This window comes from Bubalus kerabau, chromosome 16 (assembly GCF_029407905.1).
Source record: "Bubalus kerabau isolate K-KA32 ecotype Philippines breed swamp buffalo chromosome 16, PCC_UOA_SB_1v2, whole genome shotgun sequence".
Lineage (NCBI taxonomy): Eukaryota > Metazoa > Chordata > Mammalia > Artiodactyla > Bovidae > Bubalus > Bubalus kerabau.
The window spans coordinates 9,059,799-9,083,469 of record NC_073639.1 but is presented as its reverse complement, the minus strand read 5'-3'; the positions used below and the strand labels follow the sequence as shown (position 1 = coordinate 9,083,469).

The 23,671-nt window shown below is 45.3% G+C and overlaps 1 protein-coding gene across 1 annotated transcript in view; it reads right to left on the bottom strand.

Annotated features, from left to right (window-relative positions):
- TMEM154 (transmembrane protein 154) overlaps positions 1–23,448 on the bottom strand; it is a 51,515-nt gene extending 28,067 nt beyond the window's left edge. Inside the window, exon 1 of the mRNA XM_055550307.1 lies at positions 23,146–23,448. Within this exon, the coding sequence (XP_055406282.1) occupies positions 23,146–23,233 (88 nt within the window). The 5' untranslated portion in view covers positions 23,234–23,448. The remainder of the gene's footprint in view (positions 1–23,145) is intronic.
- Between the last annotated feature and the right edge of the window lie 223 nt (positions 23,449–23,671).

Genomic DNA, 23,671 nt, shown 5'->3' with positions numbered 1-23,671 from the left:
ATGAGATAATTTATATGAAAGTTCTTCCTAAGGTGAAAGGTACTCTTCAAATGAAGATGTCCACTGCCTGAAGCCACGCCCAGTACTGCAGGTTAGGCCACCTCCCAGAGAATGACCGACGGGCCACAGCATGGCCAGCTTAGGCCTTAGCTCTCCACATGTCAAATATAAAAATATTTGTTTGATCCCAGTCTAATTTTTCGGTTATATAAACACTTCAATTTCCCCACGACCAGGGGATCCACTTGGTAATCATATCAGTCAATGCCACCCCAAACAATCAGAATCAATTACAAACTGCTAAGTAACTGGTATTCCTCATGTGTATACACCAAAAGCAGGACTCAAAAAAATCTACCATTTATTGACTTCTGCCCTCACAGTTAAGTGACCTCATTCTACATTTATGTCTTTGAAATAAGGTAAGTCAATAATGTATTTGTTAAAAGATTTGACGTATCACTCTGCTCACAGAACTATCGAATCGAACATCATTCTTCATTGGTAACCTAGGCCAGCAAAGACAGTATGCCGCGAGGGGAATGGTTGGCCACAGGGACAGTGGCACATATACACATGTGGTTGGTGACCACAGCCCCATTCCTTGACGTCCGTGCTGAGGATCTTCCTCCAATACCAATTCCTCCAATACCTCCAATACTCCTCCAATACTCCTCCAATACCCTCCAATACCCTCCAATACCTCCAATACCTCCAATACCTCCTTCTTATTTATTTTGTTTATTTACTTCTGCCATTGCTACTGCTACTATTTCATGCTAACTTTTACAAATAATTTACTGAAAGCCAAGTCTTGTGCTCTGCCTTGTGGCAGATTATCTCATTTTGTTCCCATGATTTTTTCAGATAGCAGCTGGGGCAGGGAAGTTACACAAGTAGCCCACACCCACAAAGTTATCATGGAGGAGTGAAGATTTAAACCCCGGAGGGCCGACAGAAGAACTTGAGCTTGGAACCTCACATGGTACTTTCCTTCCCATCAGGCAGGAATGGGATGATTACAAATGATGAAGTGGTGACCAAGAGAGGGAGCCTCACGTTCTTGCCCCTCAGCCCACACGAAGGCAGATTTCTGGCACAAAGAGGGAGGGGAGGGCTCTCACTGGGCTCCTGGGGCCAGGCGGCTGTGAGCAGAACTGCCCAGAGGACAGGATGCTTCCAGCCTCTCCACGGAAGGTGGACTAGTTCCCAGTAGCACACACAGCACTCTCAGTCACACCTGCCCCAGAAGAGAGAATTGGAAAAGAAATAAGCTAGCAAGAATAATGACGGTGTTGGACAATCAGGCATGAAAGAGAAATGGAGAAGCTCGCAGGTGGTCCTGGGTTGTGCACATTTCTTTCTTAGCACAAGTGACAATGCTGTGACAAGTGGCTCTTAGTGACATTCTGGGGTGATTTCCCCCCCAGCACCCCACACACACTCTAACATGTTTTCCATTTAACCATCATTTACTCTCTCTGCTTCTTTAGCGATTATTTAAATAAATGAGTCAAGGGTTCTCTGTGTGTGCTTTTTCTTTACCCTGCAAGTCTTCATCTTCACACATGCCTGTGACAACCTTCCTCATACCCTTCCCTCCCCAAACAATAGCTTCAAATAATAAATAACAGTTATTTATTAGATGTTGATAGAGTATTCTGGTACCAGGATAAATATGCACCATCTAACAATCTTCCCAAGTTCATTGTTCACAATACAAACGAAGAAACAGTCTCAAATGTCTCGCCCTGTGGCATAACCCTGATATTTACACTGGCAGTTCTACTGATACACAGGATTTTTTTTTTTTTAACTGTTATTGAAGTACAAAGAATAGCAAGGGGAGATAAGAAAGCCTTCCTCGGTGATCAAAGCAAAGAAACAGAGGAAAACAATAGAATGGGAAAGACTAGAGATCGCTTCAAGAAAACTAGAGATACCAAGGGAACATTTCATGCAAAGATGGGCTCAATAAAGGACAGAAATGGTATGGACCTAACAGAAACAGAAGATATTAAGAAGAGGTGGCAAGAAAACACAGAAGAACTGTACAAAAAATATCTTCACGACCCAGATAACCACAATGGTGTGATCACTCACCTAGATCAAGCCAGACAGCCTTGAATGTGAAGTCAAGTGGGCCTTAGGAAGCATCACTACAAACAAAGCTAGTGGAGGTAATGGAATTCCAGTTGAGCTATTTCAAATTCTAAAAGATGATGCTGTGAAGTGCTGCACTCAGAATGCCAGCAAATTTGGAAAATTCAACAGTGGCCATAGGACTGGAAAAGGTCGGTTTTCATTCCAATCCCAAAGAAAGGCAATGCCAAAGAATACTTAAACTACCGCCCAATTGGACTCATCTCAAACGCTAGCAAAGTAATGCTCAAAATTTTCCAAGCCAGGCTTCATCAGTACATGAACTGTGTTCAAGCTGGATTTAGGCAGAAGCCAGAGATCAAATTGCCATTGGATCATCGATAAAGCAAGAGAATTCCAGAAAAACATCTACTTCTGCTTTATTGACTATGCCAAAGCCTTTGACTGTGTGGATCATGACAAACTGGAAAATTCTGAAAGAGATGGGAATCCCAGACCACCTGACCTGCCTCCTGAGAAACCTGTATGCAGGTCAAGAAGCAACAGTTAGAACTGGACATGGAACAACAGACTGGTTCCAAATTGAGAAAAGAGTAAACCAAGGCTATATACTGTCACTGTGCTTATTTAACTTATATGCAGAGTACATCATGAGAGACGCTGGGCTGCATGAAGCACAAGCTGGAATCAAGATGGCTGGGAGAAATATCAATAACCTCAGATACACAGATGATATCATGCTTATGGCAGAAAGCAAAGAAGAACTAAAAAGCCTCTTGATGAAAGTGAAAGAGGAGAGTGAAAAAGTTGGCTTAAAGTTCAACATTCACAAAACTAAGATCATGGCATCCAGTCCCATCACTTCATGGGAAATAGATGGGGAAACAATGAAGACAGTGACAGACCTTTTTTTTTCGGTGGGGGGTGGGACTCCAAAATCACTGCAGATGGTGACTGCAGCCATGAAATTAAGACACTTGCTCCTTGGAAGACAAGCTATGACCAACCTAGATAGCATATTAAAAAGCAGAGACATTACTTTGCCAACAAAGGTCCATCTAGTCAAGCCTATGGTTTTTCCAGTAGTCATGTATGAATGTGAGAGTTGGACTGTGAAGAAAGCTGAGCACTGAAGAATTGATGCTTTTGAACTGTGGTGTTGGAGAAGACTCTTGAGAGTCCCTTGGACTGCAAGGAGACCCAACCAGTCCGTCGTAAAGGAAATCAGTCCTGAGTATTCATTGGAAGGACTGATGTTGAAGCTGAAATTCCAATACTTTGGCTACCGGATGTGAAGAACTGACTCATTTGAAAAGACCCTGATGCTGGGCAAGATTGAAGGCGGGAGGAGAAGGGGACAACAAAGGATGAGATGGTTGGATGGCATCACTGACTCAATGGACATGAGTTTGAGTAAACTCCGGGAGTTGGTGATGGGCAGGGAGGCCTGGTGTGCTGTGGTCCATGGGGTTGCAAAGAGTCGGACATGACTGAGTGACTGAACTGAACTGAACTGAATATTCTTTTCCATTATGGCTTATAATTGGATATTCAATGTAGTAGGACTTTATTGTTTATCCATTCTATGTATAATGCTTTGCATCTGTTAATCCCAAACTCCGAATCCTTCCTTCCCTCCCCTACCCTTCTCCCCCTTGGCAATCATAAGTCTGTGCAACCATAACCCTTGGCAACCATAAGTCTGTGTCTGTTTCTCTTTGTACGTAGGTCCATTTGTGTCATATTTTATAGTCCATGTGTAAGTGATATTATAAAATATTTGTCTTCCTCTCTCTGATTTATTTCACTTAAGGCAATAAATAATCTTCATTATAGGTTCACCTATGCTGCTGAAAATGGCACCGTCTTTTTCGTGCCTGAGTGATAGTCCACGTCTTCTTTACGCGCTCATCAGTGACGGGCGTGGAGGCTGTCTCCACGTCTTGGTCACTGTAAACAGTGCGTCTGAGGACGCAGGGGCGCAGGTGACCGCAGGGCTGTGAGGCTGCCCTCCCTTGAGCGCGGTTGCCAAAGACAGTGGGGCTCTACTCACTCAGCAATTATGGGGATTTGGTAAATCCCCTTAATGGCTAAATGTTCTAATCTGTACAACTCAGGATTGGCTCAATGTTCTAGGCGTGTCTCTATCTCCCCAAGGTCCCCTCCAGTTCCGCATCTCTGTGTTGATTCGGAAGCATTTATCTTGTCTTCGGTTTGACTTTTTGACAGGCGCTGCGACCACAGCGCTATGTTCAGAGAGGACGCTTCACGACACCCTTTCCTCAGTTTTCCCCAGAGGGAACCGCTCTTTCCTGCCGCCTTCCAGAAAACTCTGCATATACTAGTATAAGTATCATTTCCTGTTTCCTTTTTTAACACAAATGGTAGCAAACTTTATATAGTGTGCTGCCCCTTGTTTTTTTTTTTTTTTTCACTTAAAATTAGATTTTGAGGATTATTCCATGTCTGTATACAGAGAGTTGCCTTTTCCTCCCATTATTTGCTGTATCGCCATCTATTCCTGTTGACGGAGACTCGGGTCCTTTCTTTGTGTTTGGAAGTTTGTGTTTCCCGTGGCCACAGTCGCGCCGGCACACCTGCCAGTTTGCTCGTGAGCAGCGCCATCTCCAGAGCGGGGAGAGGCGAGCGTGCAGCGTCAAACTACTCCTGGGGGTCTGCCCGAACATCTACTCCACAACAACACCAGCCCAGTGCCCACACAATGAGGACTGGCAGAAACTACATTGGGAAAGGGCTGGTACCCAGGGCATCTCTGATGGGAAAGTTGAAAACATTGGGGATCAGCCCAAGAGTTTGTGCCAAGAGCATCAAATGTCCTCAAAGGCGGAGCTGAAAACCTGGGGCAGGCCACTTATCAAGTCCCTGCTGCTGCTAAGTCGCTTCAGTCGTGTCTGACTCTGTGTGACCCCATAGACGGCAGCCCACTAGGCTCCTCTGTCCCTGGGATTCTCCAGGCAAGAACACTGGAGTGGGTTGCCATTGCCTTCTCCAATGCATGAAAGTGAAAAGTGAAAGTGAAGTCGCTCAGTCGTGCCTGACTCTTAGTGACCCCATGGACTGCAGCCTACCAGGCTCCTCCGTCCATGGGATTTTCCAGGCAAGAGTACTGGAGTGGGGTGCCATTGCCTTCTCCGATCAAGTCCCTAGCCAGGAGTAAGTCACACGGGGGACAGAGGTGGAGACCAGAGAGGATCCCGAGGTCACAAGAGCAGGGTGGGAGTGGAGCCAAGGAGGGCAGGTTGGGAATTTCTCCCAAGCATGACAGCGGTTCCCCCTGTGACCTGCGGGCTGAGAGCAGCTCCTAAACCAGTGGATCACTGTGTGGCCCAGACAGCCCCCTGCGCCTTGCCTTTTCTAGGAAACACTAGGTCAGGCCCATAACCGTCAGTGGTGAGTTCCCATGGAAGCCATCCTACCATCCCATGCTTCTTGGTGAAAGTACAACATTTTAGAAACTCAGAGGTCCACCTCCACTATGGACGAACCCACACTCTTTCCGGAAGTGAGTCTGCAGCGCGTCACCTGCATAATGTACAGGGCGGGTTCCTGTGCTGAGTGCCGACTGGATGGATGTCTTCTTGCATCGTGGGGCCTGGAAAAAGCCTCTTTCTCTTCCAGTTGTACCTTTCCTAAAAGGCCCCAAAGGGGGCCACCAGCCCAGCCCACCCCACAGTGATCACATGAAGGGTAGAGGCATCCCAGCTGCGAAGATGCTGTGTATCCCACAGGGGCCTCCTTCACACTGGCCTTGGAAGGTCGCTATTCATCCTCCGCCCAGTCTGTTTTCCCATTCTAGACTGATCTGTTCTCTGTTCCCCAGGAGACTCATCTGTCCGGTATAACTTCTCTATTTTATTATTGTCTTTCTATCTACAAGAGGACATATTTCAGAAAAGAGGGGTGTGGCCTGGGGGTGGGGGCAGGGTGTAAAACTGAAGAAGCTGCAGAAAAAAAAGAGAGGTTCAAGCCTGAGAAGGGATAGTGGCAGCCGCCGGCAAAGTGCAGAAGAGAAGAAAGCGGAAGAAAGAACGGGACTTGCTGTTGAAACCAGAAGGGCTGTGGGCAGGGCTGCGGATGTGACCTTGAACCTGGCCAGCGCTGGGGGGGCGGGGCGGGGGGGACTCAGCGCGGGTCTGCTAGGACTCTCCTCTTCCAGGGGCCTCCCATGCAAAGCCTCCCCAGAGCGATCTTTTCACCATCTCTCTCTCTGCTCACAAAATGGAGCATTAACAGGAGATGATGGGAATGGTCATTCGAGCAATGAAATTAAGCTGCAATATTCATTTTACTTTTAATCCTAAAATTACCAGATAACTGGACAGTGCACAGAGTCACAAAAGACTATAATATCCATACAAACACAGCTGGGATGTGTGTCTCAGACATCTGGTGAGGACTCTGGGAGGGATCCTCATACATGGGCAAAGGGAGGAAATGCCCGAGGTGAGCCTGGCAGCTTGGCAACCAAGCAGGCACCTCGCCCCCTTGTTGCCGCCCCACACCTTGTCCCCAAGTGGAAGTGACTCTGCTTCCTGGTGAAGCAAACTCACTAACTTCTCCTTTTGAAAGTGGAACAAATGCACAATCAAGCTCTCATGTTTAAAGTTTAAACGAAAGTGTTATATAGCCACTGAAAGGTTGGCACACTCATATTACAATGTAAAATATAACACTGGCGAGAGAATATTATTAAACTCAGAATGTCAGGAAGCATACTGGACCTCAGTCAGATGCCCCATTCTTTCACTTACATTGATTCCAACACGCAGATGGTTGAAACCATCTTATAATTCAGGTAGTGAAATGAAACACACACCCACACACACACCCACAGAGCAGGTATCAGGTAGTCAAATGCTGTCCTGCTCAGTGGAGAAACTTGATTTAGGGTTTCAGGATGCTCAAGAAAACCAAGCCAAAGAAGCCTACCCACTTTCCATTAACCCTGTACCTCTGTCTATGGAAAAGAGCCAGATTCATAGGAAGGCAGGATCAAACCAAACTAAGACACCCTCCAGCTTCTCAGCCTCGGTTGAGTATTAGAGTCACCTGGGGACCTTTCAGCCCAGCCCAAGTCAGTACATCCGAATACCTGTGGTATTCGGTCTGAACCCAGGTCTCAGAATCCTTTACAGACTCCAGTGTGCAGCCAAGCTTGAGGACCATGGCTCCAAACCCTGTCCACTCCTGACCTTCCCCAGCCTACACCTCTTTCTCTATGTTCCTTCTTGGTGAACCGGAGGAGAATCGGGGTAGGGAGTGGATTCCCAGCTCCCGGCAGCTGCCCACTGTGTCATAAGAACATGATCGTTTACAAAGCATCGCTGAAGCCTTGACCCTCTGAGAGCCTCTGGCCTGGATATACTAGAGAGAGCTGGGACAATCATGCCTCATATGTGACTGCGAGGCATGAACAAGAGAGATCATGCCGGAGCTTAAAACCTCACCTCAAGCAAAAGTAACCGCTGGACTCCCCACACTGCAGTCCACCTACATTAGTGTGTACCAGAATCACCAGGAGAGTGCCCCCACCCCCCAACACACACGGCTAGACATTGTCCCCAGGGCTTCTGATTCAGCAGGTCTGGGATGGGACCAGGAACTTTCACCTCTAATAAAACGCTCATGCTGCTGGTCTAGGGGCCATACCTTGAGGACCATGGTTTGAGTGGCGCAGACAACCTCATGGGGTTGCGTTTAGCTGTCAGTCACACCCATGGCTGCTCACGGCGCTCTGCACACTGACAGTGCCTGGTGCTGTTTAAGGTCCACTCAAAACCGGTTCCTGAGGACATCCGAGGTCGTGGCCTGGGCAACGGTATGTTATTAAAGCTCCGTAGGTGAGTCCATTAAGTATTTATGCTGGGTTGAAAATTACTGAGTTAAATCATAATTCAATTAACTTTAATTTGCTGTTATTCATGAAGACAGTCTATTCGCTTCAAAGATGACGGGAGAACCCTACAGAGAAAGACGTCTTTGGGAGCAAAATTAATAAGGTGTACTCTGGCATTGAAATTGGAAGGAAAGAATAAAACTGTCACTACTTGCAGATCACATGATACTTTATATAAAAACCCTAAAGCCTCCAGTTCCAAACTATTAGAACTAATGAATTAATTCAGCAAAGTTTCAGGATACAAGATGAATATATAGAAAACTGTTGTATTTCTATACACTAATAATGAACTATCAGAAAGAGAAAGTTTTCTAAAATCCTGTTTAAAATTGTATCAGAAAGAATTAAATACCTTGGAATAAACTTAACCAAGGAGGTGAAAGACCTATACACTGAAAACTATAAAACACTGATGAAAAGAAATTGAAGACGATACAAAAAAATGGAAAGATATCCCATACTCTTGGATTGGAAGAATTAATACTATTAAAATGGCCACACTACCCAAAATAATCTACAGGTTTAATGCAATTCCTATCAAAATATCCATGACATTTTTCACAGAACTAGAACAACTAATCCTACAATTCATATGGAACCATAAAAGACCCAGAATCATGAAAGAAATCCTGAAGAAAAAGAACAATGCTGGAAGCAAACCCTCCCAGATTTCAGAATACACCACAATATATTTATAGATCTGTCTCCCAAGGCAAAAGAAATAAAAATAAACAAATAGGACCTAATTACTGAAAAGTTTTTGCACAGCAAAGGAAACCACCTACAAAACAAAAAGACAATCTACAGAATGTGCAAAAATATTTGCAAATGATATGACTGACAAGAGATTAATATCCAAAATATATAAACAGCTCATGCAACTCAATATCAAAAAAAACAAATAACCCAATCAGAAAATGGGCAGTGGACCTTAAGATATTTTTCCAAAGAAGACATACAATGACCAACAGGCACAAGAAAAGATGCTCAATATCACTAATTATTAGGGAAATGCTAATCAAAACCACAATGAGATATTACCTCACACCTGTCAGTATGGCCATCATCAAAAAGTCTACAAATAACAAATGACGACAAGGGTGTGGAGAAAAGGGAACCCTCCTACACTGTTGGTGGGAACGTACGTTGATGCAGCCACTGTGGAGAACAATATGAAATATTCTCAAAAAACTAAAAATAGAACTACCGTATGACCCAGCAATCCTACTCCAGGTATATATTCTGAAAATACTAATTTAAAAAGATGCATGTATCCCAATCGTCACAGCAGCACTATTTACAACAGCCAAGATACGGAAGCAATCCAAGTGTCCATCAACAGACAAACAGGTGAAGATGTGGGACATGTAGACAGTGGGGTGCCACTCAGCCGTGAAAGCATGAAATTCCGCCTTCTGCGGCAGCATGGATGGACCGAGAGAATATGATGCGTAGTGAAATAAGTCAGACTAGAGTGCTGTATGATATCGCTTATACGTGGAATCTAAACAGAAATAGATTTACAGATACAGAAAACAAACTAGTGGTTACAGGTGAGGAGACCGAAGTGGGGAGGGACAAATTAGAGATATGGGGCTAAGAGAGGCAGACTACTGTATAAAATAGATAAGCAGTACAGACATATTGTACAACACAGGGAATTACAGCCATTGAAAGTGAAGAAAGGAAAAGTGGCTCAGTCGTGTCCAACTCTTTGCGACCCTATGGACTATACAGTCCATGGAATTCTCCAGGCCAGAATACTGGAATGGGTAGCCTTTCTCTTCTCCAGGGGATCTTCCCAACCTAGAGATCAAACCCAAGTCTCCAGCAGCAGGCAGATTCTTTACCAGCTGAGCCACAGGGAAGGCCAAGAATACTGGAGTGGGTAGCCCATCCCTTCTCCAGTGGATCTTCCTAACCCAGGAATCCAACTGGGGTCTCCTGCATTGCAGGCGGATTCTTTACCAACTGAGCTATCAGGGAAGCCCATTATCTTGTAATAACTTGGAGTATAATCTATAAAAATACTGAACCATTATGCTGTACACCTGAAACTAATAATGTAAATTGACTACACCTTAACAATAAAAATACCTGTGTATGTACTTGTCAAACAGTCTGTCTCTTCAGCTCTGGTATCTTTTTTTTTTTAATCAGTTGTTCAGCATCTGTGACATCTGACTGTGATGTGGTCGGGGCAAAATGGGAATAAAACAGGAACAAACAACATTACCAGACGCCCCAGGCCCCAGCCGGGCTGCGGGGGAGGATGGCTATGCTGATGCAGGGGTTACTGATGCCAAGCAGACAGACCACGTCCTTGATGTCAGGGCTCTGGCGTGGACCAGAGGCTGCCCTGGGACACCATGCCACTGGGAGCATGAGGCACGTTCTCAAGGGCAAGTCCCTTCTCTAGTTCACTTGGTTTTGAAATAGTACTGTGAACTGTTTATTATCTGAAGTGGTTTTTCCCCTGTACCTGTTCGTTTATTGGCTTTCTCCTCCACCATCGCCCCCCATCTCTCTGCAGCACAGGGAGCCCTGTCTGCCGGGTGGCTGCCATTCATTGAATAGTTGTTTAGGAGAAAGGCCAGATGAGTCGGAGGCAAAGTGCTAGACAGGCATCACGCCTTTTTATCAAGAGTTGGGTATCTTCTTCTTCAATCAACCCCCTTCTAGGAACACACACAGGGTGTTCTTAGTCAAAGACAGAAAAGGGATCTACAGCAGTTTTCTCAGAAACGCATCTGAATTTTTTAAAAAAATACTGGGAAATGAGAGGAACTGAGTGAAAAGACAAGAACCTCTAATAATGAGATTTCATGTTTCTAGCTTTTGGGGTTTTCTTTCTGTTGGTTGGTTTTGGTTTTGGAATCAGGTGTGTCTTAGGGTTCCCCCCATAAAGTCCGAGTGACTGAACCCTCTCTGGGGAGCAGGACTAGGGGTGGAGGGACTATTAATTCCTCTGTAAGCTCTGTTCACTACATACTGGACAACTTTTAATAAGTGAAAATATTCACTCAGGATGTTTTATCTGACATGATGCTTGAAGAAGAATAAACAGTTGGTTGAACAGACTCAGTGCAAAATCAGCGAAGGTTAGTGGCAGAATACCCACTCCAGTGTTCTTGCCTGGAGAATCCCGGGGTGGGGGAGCCTGGTGGGCTGCCGTCTATGGGGTCGCACAGAGTCGGACACGACTGAAGTGCCGCAGCAGCAGCAGAGGTGGCAGATTGTAAGCACCAAAGTCTGGGCAAAGCAGTGTCCGTGTTTCCTATACCCTTTCTCTTCAGCCATCAGATGACCAAAGGTCACAGTACCTCACGTGGAAGAAAGCAGTGTCTCTTGTGCTGATTCTGAGGAGGCCATCTGATGAAGGCCTTCATACACTAGTCTGCTCTGGGACAGCGCCTGTGAAGCTGGGCTGTGATTTACCTACCCCGCTGCTTTGAGAAGCAGCCCTGCAATTGCGATCTACCCTCAGGTTACAACATCCTATCATACGACTACATACACAACATGCCTACTCATATGTGGAAACTAATTTTGTATCACAAATGAACTTTTTTTTTTTTTTTTTTTACGAAACAGAAGCAGACTTACAGATTTTGAAAACAAACATGGTTACCAAAGGGGAAAGTGAGGGTGGGTGAGGGATAAATCGGGAGCTTGGCATAAACATATGCACGCGACTATGCATAAGACAGATAATCAACAAGGCCCTACTGTATAGCACAGGGAACTCTACTTGATATTCTGTGATAAACTATATGAGAAAAGCATCTGAAAAAGAATGAATATATGTATAACTGGATCGCTTAGCTGTACATCTGAAACTAACACAACATGTAAATCAACTCTACTCCAACAAAATGCAAAAAAGAGAATCAACAGAAAACATGCCCACCACAGGGCCCACAGCGCTCAGATGTCTTTTCCATTTTAAACTTTTTATTTGGTGTCTTTTTTTTAAAGAAAGCTTACTTGTATCTAAGCAGACGTGTCCAGACCTTAAGGCTGTCTCTGGCTTGAAGTTACTCACCTGGGAAGCTGCATTTCTGACCATCTGAGTACCTTTCATACACTGGAATCTTATCCTGGCCTGTCAGTACCTGGCAGTTTAAAGAAATGTATATATTTATATGACACAGAATACACTGCTAACATTTAAAGTTTCTTCCTATCATCAGTGGAATGATAGATACAAAAGTACTTAAAAAATACTTTATATTGGAGTATGGTTGGTTTACAATGCTGTGTTAGTTTTAGGTGTACGGCAGAGTGGGTCAGTTATCCATGGACATATACCTACTCTTTTTCAGATTTCTTTCCCATATAGGTTATTACAGAGCATTACAGATTTTTTTCCCATATAGGTTATACAGAGCAGAGTTCCCTGTGCTCTACAGTAGGTCCTTATAATCTATTTTATATATAGCAGTGTGAAAAGTATTTTTAAAAATTTTAAAAAGATTCTTAAGTGATGGAAAAGTATTCAGGTTGGACATAATTACTATTTTTATTACAATTCTACCTGTCTTTCCTTAGAATCTTATTGATTTATTTTCGGCTATGCTGGGTCTTTGTTGTTGCGTGGGCTTTTCTCTGGTTGCAGAGAGCAGGGGCTACTGTTTCTAGCGGTGCTGCAGCTTTTCACTGCGGTAGCTTCTTTGGTTTTGGAGCACGGGCTCCAGGGCAGGCAGGCTTCAGAAGTTGTGACCCCTGGGCTCTGGAGCACACGGGCTTAGTTGCTCTGCAGATGAGGGATCTTCCCAGACCAGGGATCGAACCTGTGTCTCCCACACTGGCAAATGGGTTCTTTGCACAGAGCCACCAGAGAAGCCCCCTCAGAATTTTAATACTGCTGGTTGCCCTTCTGATGTGCTAGCCTCACTCTCTTCTGTCCACCTCTTTTCTGCATTTATTAATATACCCCATGAATTTTTTCTCACTTTGTTTTTAATGAGACTAATTATGTCAAAATATGCTTTAAAGTTGATCACCCTTGTAGTCCTGATTTCTTCCACTTCATCACCAAGGTTTTTTGTTTTAATTTTTTTTTTTTTAGTGATAATTCCTTGTTATTTGAATGAATGATCTAGGACTCAGTTTAAATATTCTTCTAATATTTGTTAACTGGCTACATAGTCAATATGTCTCTGGGTTTAGTGATGCACCAAAATAGGAGTGGTCTTTGCTTGGCAAAAGATCATCTAATCATAAATAGAGTTACTAGATAAAATATGGGACACCTGTTCAATTTGAATATCAGGTAAACAACAAATAATTTTTTTAAAATATGTAATATTTATATGTATACTTACAATAAATTACATGGGGTATAGGTATACTAAAATTTTTTTGTTTATTTAAAATTTATATCTATCTGAGTGTTTTATATTATTTGCTAAATCTGGCCATCTTGCGTGCATGCAAGCTAAGTCGCCTCAGTCATGTTCATTTCTATGTGACCCCATGGACTGTAGCCCGCCAGGCTCCTCTGTCCATGGGATTCTCCAGGCAAGAATACTGGAGTGGGTTGCCGTGCCCTCCTCCTGGGGATCTTCCCAACCCAGGGATCAAACCAGAGTCTCTTTTGTCTCCTGCATTGGCAGGTGGGTTCTTTACCACTAGCACCACCTGGGAAGCCTTCTGGCCATCTTGCATGCTTGTTAAGTCGCTTCTGCTGCTACTTCTGCTGCTAAGTCACTTCAGTCGTATCCGACTCTGTGCGACCCCATAAACAGCAGCCCACCAGGCTCCCCAGCCCCTGGGATTCTCCAGGCAAGAACACTGGAGTGGGTTGCCAGTTCCTTCTCCAATGCATGAAAGTGAAAAGTGAAAGTGAAGTCGCTTCAGTCGTGTCCAACTCTGTGTGACCACCTGGACTGTAGCCTGCCAGGCTCATCTGTCCATGGGATTCTCCAGGCAAGAATACTTCAGTGGGGTGCCATGCCCTTCACCAGGGATCTTCCCAACCCAGGGACTGAATCCAGATCTCCTGCAGTGCAGGTGAATTTTTTTTTACCACTAGGCTTAAATTTTTAGAAAAGAATAAATAGATTTTAAATTAATAAACAGTGATGTTGGGGGGGGATCAGCAAACCCTATTAATTACTGGGCTCCTGTTTCTGAAAATCACAATGGAATGGGGAAATAGGAAATAATAAAGATGGTTTTAATTCATATAAAATAAAGAAATATATAAAAAATTCAGATTTCTAAAACAAACTAGATTAATTGGTTTTGTTTTATGGGAAAAAAAAAAAATACTACCGCCCATCAGACCCTACTCTGGTGGACAGCTCTCCTTTCCAAGCACCTCTTTAACTTCTCAGGAAGTCCTTCTGTGATGTCCTCAGCACCTGAACAGACTCTTCCATCCTTTTTATGTTACAATTCTTTTTTTCAAGTTTTCAAATCAGTTCTTACTGGCTTGAAATTTCATGTCTATGAAACTTATATTCTCCATTTTTTTTTCCAAAAGTACTTCTGTAACTACTTGGATTTTCTGCAAATTGTCATGCCACTCAATGCTTCTCTCCTGAACTTCCCTCCATATTCTGAGAGGGAGGTGGACAGAAGACGTTCTCGAAACTACTCACGGATGCAGCCACGTAGCTTTCTCCGCGGGAGGAGGAGGAATGGCTGTGGCCTCTTTGGTTTGAGGAGCCAGAACTGAACTATTTCCGGACCAAATGATTTGAGAGAGTTAACATTTCAGAATAAAATAAAACTGGATTAACAAAAAAATCACATGCATCCAGTTTTCACCACATTGTATTACTGAAATGATTATAACTTTGTCAGAAACACAAGTATGTCTTGGGCCACTGAATAAATCTCATGTCATTCATGTCCCTGCTAGGCACCAGGCCCTATTCTGGGACATAAAGGTGAATGAGACCATTTCCTGGAGAAGCGGTGGGTAAGTAGGGACAACGGCATCCAAATTAATAGTCACATGACACTTTCATAAAAGCTGTAACAGGTTTGGGTACAGAACATCATGAGGACTGGGGAGGAGAAGACACTCATTGCATTAGGGGTGGGGGATTCAGGAGACCTTCACAGAGGAAGTGATCACTGAATTGAATCTCAGGATTCATCAAGCAATGATGGCTGCAAAGGCATTGCAGCTGGAAATGCCCCCGTGGAAAGACTCCGTGGCCCAACAGAGCTTGGCACATTCAAGTACATGTATCACGGGATGTGCAGTGGGAAGGGTCCAGCAGGAAAGGAGCTCAGCACAAGCTTACTAAGGGCCTTGTGATGACGCCAGGGAGACTGGAGTCTATCCAAAGGAAATGCAAAACCACTGAAGGGATAAGTACAAGAGAAAAATCATCACATTTCTGTTAGACAACCATCACTCTGGAGGTTATAAGAAATGCAGTTGGACAGGAGACAAAGCCAAGAAGACTGGTTAAGAAGTTGATGACGTACCCTAGGTGAGAGCTAAGAAGGGCCTAAACCAGCAGGGAGCAGAGGAAGAGTTCTGTTTTGGCCAGGCTGAGCCCAAGGCCCCTGGGACACCTCCAAGGAGGACAGATGATCAAGATGCAGGACTGGGGCTGGGCCTTCAGACCTGACTGGAAGTGATACGGGGCAAGTCATCAGCCAAGGACTGAGATGGAAGCCAAGAAAATGGAAGACATGGCCCTGAAATGATGGAAAGAGTGAGAAGAGAAAAGAAAAAGATGAAAGGAACAGGTGGAAGAGAAAGATCTCAACCCCAAACCTGAAAGGAACAACCAGACTCACAGGAGACCAAGAAGAAAATGACCTCATAAGAGCCAAGGAAGAGGAGGGTTTCAATAATTGATTAATTACGTCAAAGGGCTACAGAGAGAAACCGAAGATAAAGACGGAAACGGGCCCTTTGGGTTCAGCTCTCAGGAGGCTCTGCTGACTCGGGCAGAGCGGCTGAGTGTCGTGTTGCCGTGGCAGCCGCATCACAGGGGGCTGGAAGACGAAGGAAGAGGGAGAAAATGAAGACGTGCTGGCTGTCTTTCAAAGAGACTGGAAGCCATGGAAAGAAAACAGGGCGGACAGCCAGCAGGGACCCCGGAGAACTGGAAAAGAGCTCACTTTTCATGATGAACATTCACCTACCGAAGAGAACAGAAACAAGTATAATAAATAACAGGGGACCCACCCCGATTCTCTTCTATTTCCCCATAATGACGAGAACAGGGGTTGGCAAACTTTTTCTTAGTGGGCCAGAGAGCGAAGGTTTTAGACCTTGTGGGCCAAGAGGCCAAATAGAGGCTATTATCTGTTTTTATATAACCATTAAAAATATGAAAACCAGCCTTAGCTCGAGGGTTGGAAAAAAACAGGAAGATTGCTGAACTGGAGCCATGAGACCTGGTTTGCTGCCCCCGGACCACCATGCTTTTTCTGAAAGGAACACAACATTGTAGATATAGTTGGAGCCCTCCTTCCCCTGATCTCATTCAAGTTAACTGCTCTCCTCAAGTCAGCCTGTATCAATCCCATACTTTTCAAATATGCCTGTGTCCCTAAGCCATAGAAGCAGAATTTGGAGTGTTTTTAAAACTTTAAAGAAATATAATTATTCTGTGCATAATAATCTGCAACTTTTCTTTTTTTTTGGTCAACACTACATTTGAGACTGATTTATCTTTATACATTTGGCTACAGTTTATTAAATTTACCTACTCTATGATATCTCATTCTATATAAAGTTCTTTATATTTTTCTTTTAATAGATATTGAGACTGTTTCTGTTTTTTCCATTTTTATCAACAAGGCTACACTCCACATTCTTAGCCATACTTCTTTGCTATACTTTTGTGAGTGGTCTGGGGTATATGCCTAGGAGTGGGTTGCTGAAGCTGTAAGGGTATGAACATTTTCAGTTGGCTAAATGTTTCCAAATAGTTCTCTAGAATGGTTGTATGGAAAAGTTTCCATTTCCAATAATCTCATATAGTACGTAACCTGAAAAATTCTCCCAATATGCAACACCTAGAGATACAAATGAAATACAGTAAGTCCCCTACATATAAACAAGAGCATTCTTGTTCATTGATAATAGCACATTGATAAGTCCTATCTGTTCATAAGTCCAACAAAGTTAGCTGAGGTACCCAACTAACACAAACAGCTATATAGCACTTACTGTAATAGGTTTATAATATTTTCTCACACAAATAATACATAAAAAACAAACACAGAATAAAGAAAACGGTTTTAATCTCACATTACAGTACAACAGCTGGCATACAGGAGCTGGTATCCAGTGAACAGGCAGATTTGAGGAGGGAGAGGAGGTGGAAGATGGTAGAGCTGAAGGATTGTCAGCAGTGGGAGACGGAAAGCAAGCTGCAACTTCACTCATGCCTGACGATGACAGAACTCAAGTTTGCATCTTTGAAAGTTTGCAACTTGAAGGTTTGTACGTAGGGGACTGACTATATAAGAAACTTTTTGAATGTACAAAGAAATCACAAGAGAGCAAGGCAATCCCCAGGGCCCAGAAAACATGGAGAAAGCAAAACAGCAGCTTGTAGAGGAAATTTAAATTCACAGCCATACCTACCTACCTATGGGGACTTCCCAGAACCCCATAGGGATATCAGAGGTTCTATAGTGCTTTCAGGGGTTCCAGTCCACCCACTGGGTCAAAAGTTAAAGCTTAAACACCAGGTCATGGTTGTAAAAAATAAAGAAAAAAAGAAAAGCAGCTGCAATGATTCTGGCAAAGGTCAAAGTCAGGAGTGCTTCCCCTAGGCTGACCTCACCATCATCCTGACACTGTGGACCCCTGGCCCATGGCCCGGCTGTGAATTTGGTTCTGTCTGCTTCGTGCTCCTTGGCAGTCTCTTTGCTCACTTTGGTCACCTGCTTCTGGTTACTGGCTTGCCCCTTTAATGAGCTTTTGGCACCTCACACAGCTCTTGGAGGCCGACCCCTGGGGGCTGCTCCCTCCACACCCCAGGGCTGGGGTTTAAGCCTCAGGTCCAAATCCCCACTCTCCTCAAGCCCCAAGCACATCCCTGTCTGAGTTTTTCCAAACCCTATTTTGTGGTGACAGGACTGTGGTTGTGCTGGGAAAGTATTTACAGTAGTTTGATGATGGATCAGAAAAGTTGAAGTTCTGTTAAATAGGGTGGGCCCAGCTCTGCGTGCTGGGTTTTGCCCTCAGGGCCCCCCAGATTTCCATCATGATGAGAGTTGACAGATACAAGATTAGATCTACATAAACTTCAGACCAAAATGGTCAAATAGTTAATAATATGTTTAAAAGACATAAAAGAAGGAATAAAGAATATAAAAAATAAAGCCAAGACTATATATATATACACATATTTATGAATATTCTATATTCTCGAATTTTCTTGGAATGAAAAGCTTCAGCAGCAGGCGACACGAGATGACTGCATTAATCTACCCTCCCACGGGCAGCGCAGGGCTCCTGCTTCTCCACACCTTTGCCAGCAGCTGAGGGTGGTGCAAAGCACACACAGGCAGGCAGATCACAGGCTGCATTGTTGCTTTACAGAACTGGGCCCATCCCAGCCAAGGTCCTGCCCTCCGCTGGTCTCCTGGGTCTGCCTTCAGACACAGAAGGGCTTTAAGCCTTAATCAATCTCTCTCTGCCTGCTTTTCCTCTCTTTGCCCCCGAGGGCTGTCTGGCTCCTGGGAGTCAGATCTCAGCAGGTTTCTCCCCCGTGACTCCACCTGGCGCCGGATGAAGGCTGCGCTTCCTCTCCTGCTCCCACACCCTGCAGCCTCTTACCCTGTGCCTTCAACATTCTGCTTTTCCTGCTTCTGGTCTTAACTGTACTCACTTCAGATTCTCTGTTGCTTACCCTGTACCCTTCGGCCCCTCCCTTCCCTTCCACAGGCCAAAGTTCAACCGAACTCCTCTGTCCCTTTTCCCGTGAGCCCGCCTCCAGTCCAACCAAACACACACGGCCACAAGTGTGACAGTCTTAGAGCCCAGACAACAGCTGATGTGACGCACCTACAGGCAGGAAGGCACCAGAGACAGATTTCTCCAAACCTGAAAGTTACACACACAGCCTGGCAGAGCCTCAAAACCAGAGGCAATATGGCGTCTTGCTAGAGCATGGACTCATGAGGCTAAATCTTATTCAGATACACTACTTAGCTGTGTGACCTTGGGCAAGTCACTTAACCCCTCTGTGCCTCAGTTTTCTCCTCTGAAAAACAGCAATAATAGTATACACTATATAACATTCATTAAAGGACTCAAATGAGCTGGTATATGTACAGTGTTCAGAACAGGCATATACTGAGCGCTATCTCTACTGGCCATCGTCATTATTAGCACTGGGACTGTCCCGGGAAATAGCACATGGCAGCCCCACAGTCACTGAAATAAGAGCAGTTTCAGAAAGTTTAGTTTCATTTATGCAACTAGTACTTTCTTCTATTCTTTCTCCCCTTCTCAAGGTTCATCCAATCATTACATGATCCTTACTCTTCTGAAACAGCCCAGAAAACCTCCCAGTCCTCTCCATCAAACCCAGTGTTTACCTTTGGCCATCAGAACATTGATAGCTGCCTTCTTCCTGCCTCACGCCTCTCAGTTCTTTTTTTTCCACAGACCACTCTGCTTTTAGCAGCTGATAAATCCCATGCTTTTGGTAACTGGGAAGTTGCTCTGAACTTTCTGATAGTGTTACGCTCACACTGGCAGGACGCAGGATAAGGAACAAGGTGGCCTCCCTCCCACAGGCAGAACGCTGCCTTCATTCTGAGCTTTCTTAGCATCCGACACGGGCCAAGATCCCTAGGCCCAGAGCTATACTGTAACTGTTCTCATCTGTTTGGTCAAAATCCCAGAAAAGCTATTTTCTCATTTCTCCCCTGGTGACTTCTAAGCGGATGACTTCTCTTGAGATAGTAATCCATTCTGTACCAGGCTCTATAGCTATATAAAGCAAAAGATTTAAAGATGCTGACTCAGCAGTAATGATGCTGGTCTCAGGTAACTGCAGGTATTAGGTAATGTCGCCCCTGTGATTTGAGATAAACCTGGGTTATGCTTGCAAAGAGGAGTCAGCCTGTTGGGTAGACTGCATTCTTCTACCAAACACCTCCGTGATATTTTTTGAAGAATTCAAGGAAATACTTAGATATAACTATGACACTTGGCTTCCCAGGTGGTGCTAGCGGTAAAGAACCTGTCTGCAATGCAGGAAGCACAAGAGAAGCACGTTTGATCCCTGGGTCGGGAAAATCACCTGGACAAAACTGAAGCGACTTAGCATGCACGCATGTGACACTTAGACACCGTTAGCCCAAAAGGATATGTTGTTGTTGTTTAGTCACTAAGTTGTGCCTGATTCTTTGCAACCCCATAGACTGTAGCCACCAGGCTCCTCTGTCCATGGAATTCTCCAGGCAAGAATACTGGAGGGGGTTGCCATTTCCTCCTCCAGGGGATCCTCCCAACCCAGGAATTGAACCCACGTCTCCTGTACTGGCAGGCAGAGTCTTTACTGCTGAGCCACAGGGAAGCCCCTCAAAAGGATGTATATCTTAATTTTACAATGTATATTCATTCAGTCCTTAATTAAGAACAGCCTTTCCCTCGGCTAATCTCAAAGTAATAAGCTCTGATTATCCAGCTGCTTGCAAGTGGGCATTTTTGCATTTTCAGGCACTGAGAATGGAGACAGAGCCCAGTGAGGGTGGGCTGACCTAGACAAGCCCCGTGCTCCCCTCAAATGCAGCTTTTCACCTCGTCCTTCTCCTGACATCCTAACATTACCTGCCTTCAGGAGCTCATCGGTTTTAGTGATCAGTCTCACACCCACTCTAGGATGATTTCACTATTTCTCAACAACCACCGGGTTCCTAATTTATGCTGACCCCTTACAAGATTTGAGGAAATCAAAGATGAACAAAAGGGAATTTTCTTTTCCTGGAGGTGCTCACAGCCTGGAGGGAGGCCTGGGTATGATTCTAAGTGGTTAGCAGCAGCAGCAGCAGGTCTATGGGGGCACAACAGGCAGGGTGCCACAGAAGGGGCAGTGAGACAGACACCAGCAAGGAGGTTACATTCCGTCTGAGCCTTTTAAGGTTACATAGGCATCCACTTGTAAGAAAAAAAAAAAAAAAAAGGAACCTGTCATCACTTGTAGCCAAAGCCACAGAGGCCTGGAACACACGCTCCATTTCGTGTGACTGAGGGGCTGCGGCGGGGGAGCAGGAGAGACTCAAGGAGATGCTGTGGAAAGGAGATTGCAGGGAGAGGCCAGGGGCCACGAGTGAGGAGCCACCTCTGTGAAGGGAAGGGCCACTGATCACATACAGAGCCCAGAGGGAGGCCTTGCACTGAGTCTCTTCACTAGCCCTTTGGCAGCTCCTGGACTGCAGACACTTTGATCCCATCATTTTCAGGTGCTCAAGAAAAGTACTCAGCTAAGGTTAAACATCACTCTCAGGAGCCTGTTTGAGGCAAGTGTGGTAGCAGTGAGAGTTAAAAGCGGGGAAGAACGATAGCTGGGCCCTGCTCCCATGGGTGCTGAGGGATGCCTGTCAGGGAAAGGAATGTGGCCCAGAGGTTTTAGCAGAGGGCATGGTGGATTCCTTGGCTGCAGAGGAAAGACCCTGGAGTCCACGTCAGGAAAGCTGATTGGCGGTGGGTCTTACCTTTCTCCTCTGTTTCTTCATCTGTACCCCAGTACAGCTGCACGTCCAGCACAGTAAACACTCAGTGCAGTTTGAGCATCATCTTTAAGCTCCCTTCCTGCTCCAAATGGGGAAGGGAGTGGCTCACACAGTAAAGAATCTGCCTGTGATGAGTGAGACCTGAGTTTGATCCCTGGGTTGGGAAGATTCCCCCAGAGGAGGGCACGGCAACCCACCACAGTATTCCTGCCTGGAGAATCCTCATGGACAGAGGAGCCTGGTGGGCTAAGTCCATGGGGTCACAAAGACTCGAACAGGACTGAGAGACTAAGCGCACAGCACACCTGCTCCAAAACTTTATGCATTAAAAAACACAGTGTCCCCCAAACTCATTTTGAACATGACCCTCAATTTCAACCAAATATCTCTCCAGTTGGAATGGCTGGCCTTTCCAGTCTCCACCTGGAACCCTAGAGACCACGCCGGGAACACCCAGGGAAAGGGAGATTGGTAGGGTGGGGTGGTTGTGTGCTGACTTCTAATCTCCAGGAGGTTACTTGTCTGGTAGGTAGTGTCTGATGCCCCTCCCCACATCCTATTTAAAGAACCTCAGCTTGAGAACCTTCCTTGTGGGTCCAATACTGTTCTACGCTAGCAGCAGGAGGTGTCCACTGACAGGAAGCACCTGCAACCAGTTCGTTTACCCAAGAGCAAATCCATACAAGGGTAAGAAGCAGGGGACTCCGCTGGTTGTAGCAACTGGCAACTGCTTCTCTTAGCTCAACAGCATGAGATTTAACGCTTTGTCTTTTCTGATACCTTTGATTCACTACAATCACATAACTTTTTAAAAACAAAGCTTCATTAGTCACAATCAACGCAAAGAAAATCTCTCCCAAGGTAACAAGATCAAAGGAAAGCTGATGAAAGCCCTTACAAGTTGGAATGGATGCCTGGGGATTCCTCAGACAATTTCCTGCTTACTTTTTTTTTTTTTTTTAAACTTATGGTGTTTCTTTAGTCTACTTTCCAGTCCTAAATTTCCATAGCCCAGTTTTTCCAGGACTTTTTGGAACCAGCAGACTTCTCGGCTCACATTACTAAAAGTTAATTCATGATTTCTCTGTTTCAGCTGATTGAAACGGTCTTTTCCAGGAACTGCCAAAGAGTTGATCATTTTCTTTATATGCCCATTAAAGCCGGTAAATGACTGGGACCGGTAAATTACATCTTGGAAAACAAAGACTGCGGGGAGCTTAAATTCCAGGAGCGAGCTGCAGCTGGATCAGCCGGCAGAGAACGAAGCCAAGTCCCTCCACCCTCCTCCCCCCACAAAAAGACAGCTAGACTTTCCTCCACTTTTTTCACAGTAAGGCTTAGGTTTTTCTAAGTGTTACGCTCCCCGGCAGAGTTCTGTAGCCTCGGGTACCAGACAAGCCTTCCTCGTCCTCCTAGCCGGGAGTGGAAAGCCGAGGGGTGCTTACCCTGCGCCGGGCGGGTGGGAAGGGACGCGAGGACCACGGCGAGGAAAAGGGCGGCGCGCGGAGCCTCGGGGGGCGCGCGCCCCGGCATCGTGATGCTGCTGCGCGCAGTTTCAGTCCCACTGAAACGTGAACATTTCCTGTTTCCTGCTTGTTTGGGTCGGTGCTAACTTGAAGGAGAGGTGTTTGCCTGTTTTTTAGGAAGTGATGTAATTCTGCAGGAGCCTGTCAGACCAGCAAGAGTTGCAAAAGAGAAGTTGCTCTTCAAGCACTGATTCAGTTAACACGCCTGGCAAGGCCTTTCCCCACCCCGCCCCGCGTGGGCCCCCGCCTTTTGATATCGCCCCAGTAGGAGCAGTGTCCTGCGCTCAGATGTCACTCAGGATCTGGGGCTGGGGGGCGTGGACCACTCGCTTTCTGGGTTTGTGATTTTACTCCATCCCCAGGTCAGTGTCCCGTTCTGCCTCGAGTCTAGAGCTGCGCTCTCCAGTAGAACCTTCTGAGATGATGGAAATGTTCTGAATCTGTG